This window comes from Anneissia japonica, unplaced genomic scaffold, assembly GCF_011630105.1.
Source record: "Anneissia japonica isolate Jap-2015-1 unplaced genomic scaffold, ASM1163010v1 scaffold287754_len4335492_cov202, whole genome shotgun sequence".
NCBI classification, from domain to species: Eukaryota; Metazoa; Echinodermata; class Crinoidea; order Comatulida; family Comatulidae; genus Anneissia; species Anneissia japonica.
The window spans coordinates 1,522,222-1,525,090 of NW_022705543.1; the positions used below are offsets into that span (position 1 = coordinate 1,522,222).

At 35.8% G+C, this 2,869-nt stretch overlaps 1 protein-coding gene across 1 annotated transcript in view; it reads left to right on the top strand.

Moving 5' to 3' along the window:
• LOC117105847 (hemocyanin AA6 chain-like) overlaps nt 1–2,869 on the top strand; it is a 7,694-nt gene that overhangs the window by 1,588 nt on the left and 3,237 nt on the right. Inside the window, exons 4-5 of the mRNA XM_033247158.1 lie at nt 42–790; nt 1,050–1,250. Coding sequence (XP_033103049.1) covers nt 42–790; nt 1,050–1,250 — 950 coding nt within the window. The remainder of the gene's footprint in view (nt 1–41; nt 791–1,049; nt 1,251–2,869) is intronic.

Here is a 2,869-nt window from a genome sequence, read left to right on the forward strand (position 1 = left end):
GTAGTCTTTTAAACTATGTCATCTAATCACTGTCTTTACAGGTTTAACGAAGCGGGGCAGTCAACAAAATCTCGCCTTAAAACTTTTGACCAATCATGTGTTGACAAATAGTGCAAGCATGACAATCAAGGAACTACCGGTCGGCATCGGAATCTTACCAAAAAACCAACCATTCTCTGTATTCAGTGTAACACAATACGAAGAGGCACTTAAGGCTATAGAGTTTCTTCAACAAGCACTAACATTCGAAGAGGCTATCGAAAGGGCAGCTTCAATGCGAGAGCACATGAACGAGGAAATGTGGATGTTTGTTACTGAGAAAGCACTTCAAATGCGTCGAGACATCGATGGTAGTCTAGTGTTGCCGCCAATATTTCAAGTTCAAGCCAATAGTTTCTTTAAAAAGAGCAGCATCGAGAAGGCGATCAGCAACGCCAAGATGTCTAACTCCATTGAGTTTAATAAAATTGCAGCTGGCATCCCGATGTCAACGGGACCTGTATCAGAAGAGGAACCTGTGTGCGTTTCTGATCTATCACATGACTATACGTCGCCACACGACGCAGAGTCAATGCTAGCCTGGTGGAGAGAAGATGTCAGATTGAATTATTTTCACTACCAATGGCACTCTGAGTTTCCTCACGATAGCAGTGACTCCCGTCCTGCCGACCGTCAGGGCGAATTGTTCTACTACATGCACCAGCAGATGTTGGCTCGATATGATGCTGAACGATTAGCCGCCGGCTTACATCCTACACAACCGTTGAGTGATTGGAACTCGCCAATTGTCGTGAGTATTCATGAATATTCATATGAATATTCATGGCGATTATTGTTGTAATGATAATGATGAATGATGGGGATGATGGTGATTACGACGATGGTGATGATGACAAAATGTTGATGACGGTGATACTAATGATGGCAATGATGATAAATTACGATGTTAATGATGCTGATGATTATGATAATAATAATATGATGATGCTGCTGATAATAATGATAATCAAACAATAAATAAAGATTCACAATCAAACATTTATTTACAGGAAGGTTATCATCCTGGTCTTCTAGCTCGAAACACCTCTGACGGTTTTTCCTCTCGTCCCCCTGGAATGCATTTAAGTGGTAACATAAGAAATAAACCAAACATGAATATCCCATTGCCTGCAGGTATGAATGTTATGGAACACATGACAGAGCTCCGAAGAAGAATCATCGATGCCATTACGTCAAAACGAATGCTAATGGTAATTATAATAATTAAAGTGACGTCTCTTCTGACGCATTTTTAACAGGTCTCATCATCCATTCAGCGCGACGCGGCGGCGTGTGTGAATAGATAAGCCACGCAATACGTGCATTGCCGCAAATCACAAGATGAAGCTCATTATGTTTGCATTTTTAACAGGCATCGAGAATAAATGCGGCGCACACAGACTATGACGAAACGAGAACTTCGGTTATTTAAAAATTAAATAAATAAATAAATAATAAAATGGAATATATACTACATTACTAATTATCTTTACATTACATAACATTTATCAATATAACAATATTCATTGTATTCACCAATGAATAATATTTTAATATAATTATTAGCAAAGCCAGAAAGACTATGAGTTGCAACCTTGGAAATAATACAATTTGGAGTAGTTTCAATAAGTCTTCAGAGATCATATCTAATAGACAGTGTTGCAAAAACATAATTAACTTTCGGTTTGAATATTATCAATATCTCGAGTGTAGAAGCTATGTATATCAGAAAAAGGCACAGGTGTCATACTTCTAAAATAAATTGGTAACTGGTTATTTTTTAATTTATGATAGAACTTTAAGGTTTGAAGTTTGTGAATATCATCAACTTTCAATAGGTTGAGATTTTTAAATAACGGATCAGTGTGAGCATTGAATTTACTATTGGTAATAATTCGAACAGCCTTTTTCTGTAACTTAAGAAGCCTGACGGTATGGTGACCCCAGAGTAAATGTAATTTATATGAGACAAAATGAGTGGTAAATAAATAGTTTTAAGAATATTTGGTGGAAGAAAATGCTTAAAGTCAGGCTCCGGAGGAAGAAAAAAACTTTTGATATGTTGTAGAACTGAAAAAAGTAGTTTGATCAAAAACTGAGCAACGGTGAATGAGATACAGATTTTAGAGTATTGGGGAAAAAGGTGTAAAAATGGGCGGTTACGCCTCTTTTCCCTCCAGTTTTTAAATATTCAAAAATCTGTCTCACGTTCACCGTTCCCCAGTTTTCAAACAACTTTTTTTTGGTTTTTTTTGTTTTTTTTTTGTTTTAGAAAAATCAGTTCTACAACATATCAAAAACTTTTTTTCCTCCGGAGTTTGTTTAAAATACCTACTGATTTGGATATTTTGTTTCCAATACTATTGATATGACTGTCCCATTTTAAATGCTTTGATTATAATATCGAGGAAGTTAAAGTAATCAACAGTTTCAATTTCTGTACCTTCAGTTATTATTTTCGGGAGTTCTATCTTTTTTTGTGGTTGATAAAAAACTTGGCATTTAGTTTTCTTTATATTGAGAGATAATTTATTTAATTTTAACCAGTGCAACACCTTACTAAGCTCTAAATTAATATTGCTATTTGTGAGATACCGGTACCTGTTTTCAGCATCATTATTAAATGCCTTAAGTGTGCTTAAGAGAGTAGTATAATCATCATAGATAATTGTATTAAACAGTTGACTGGCAAAGGAAAGATCATTTTATATACAATAAATAGAAAAGGACCAAGGATGGATCCTTGGGGTACTCCAGTATAAGCCTGTCTCTTATACACATCTAGATGTGTATAAGAGACAGTGCACCAGCAGATGTTGGCTCGATACGA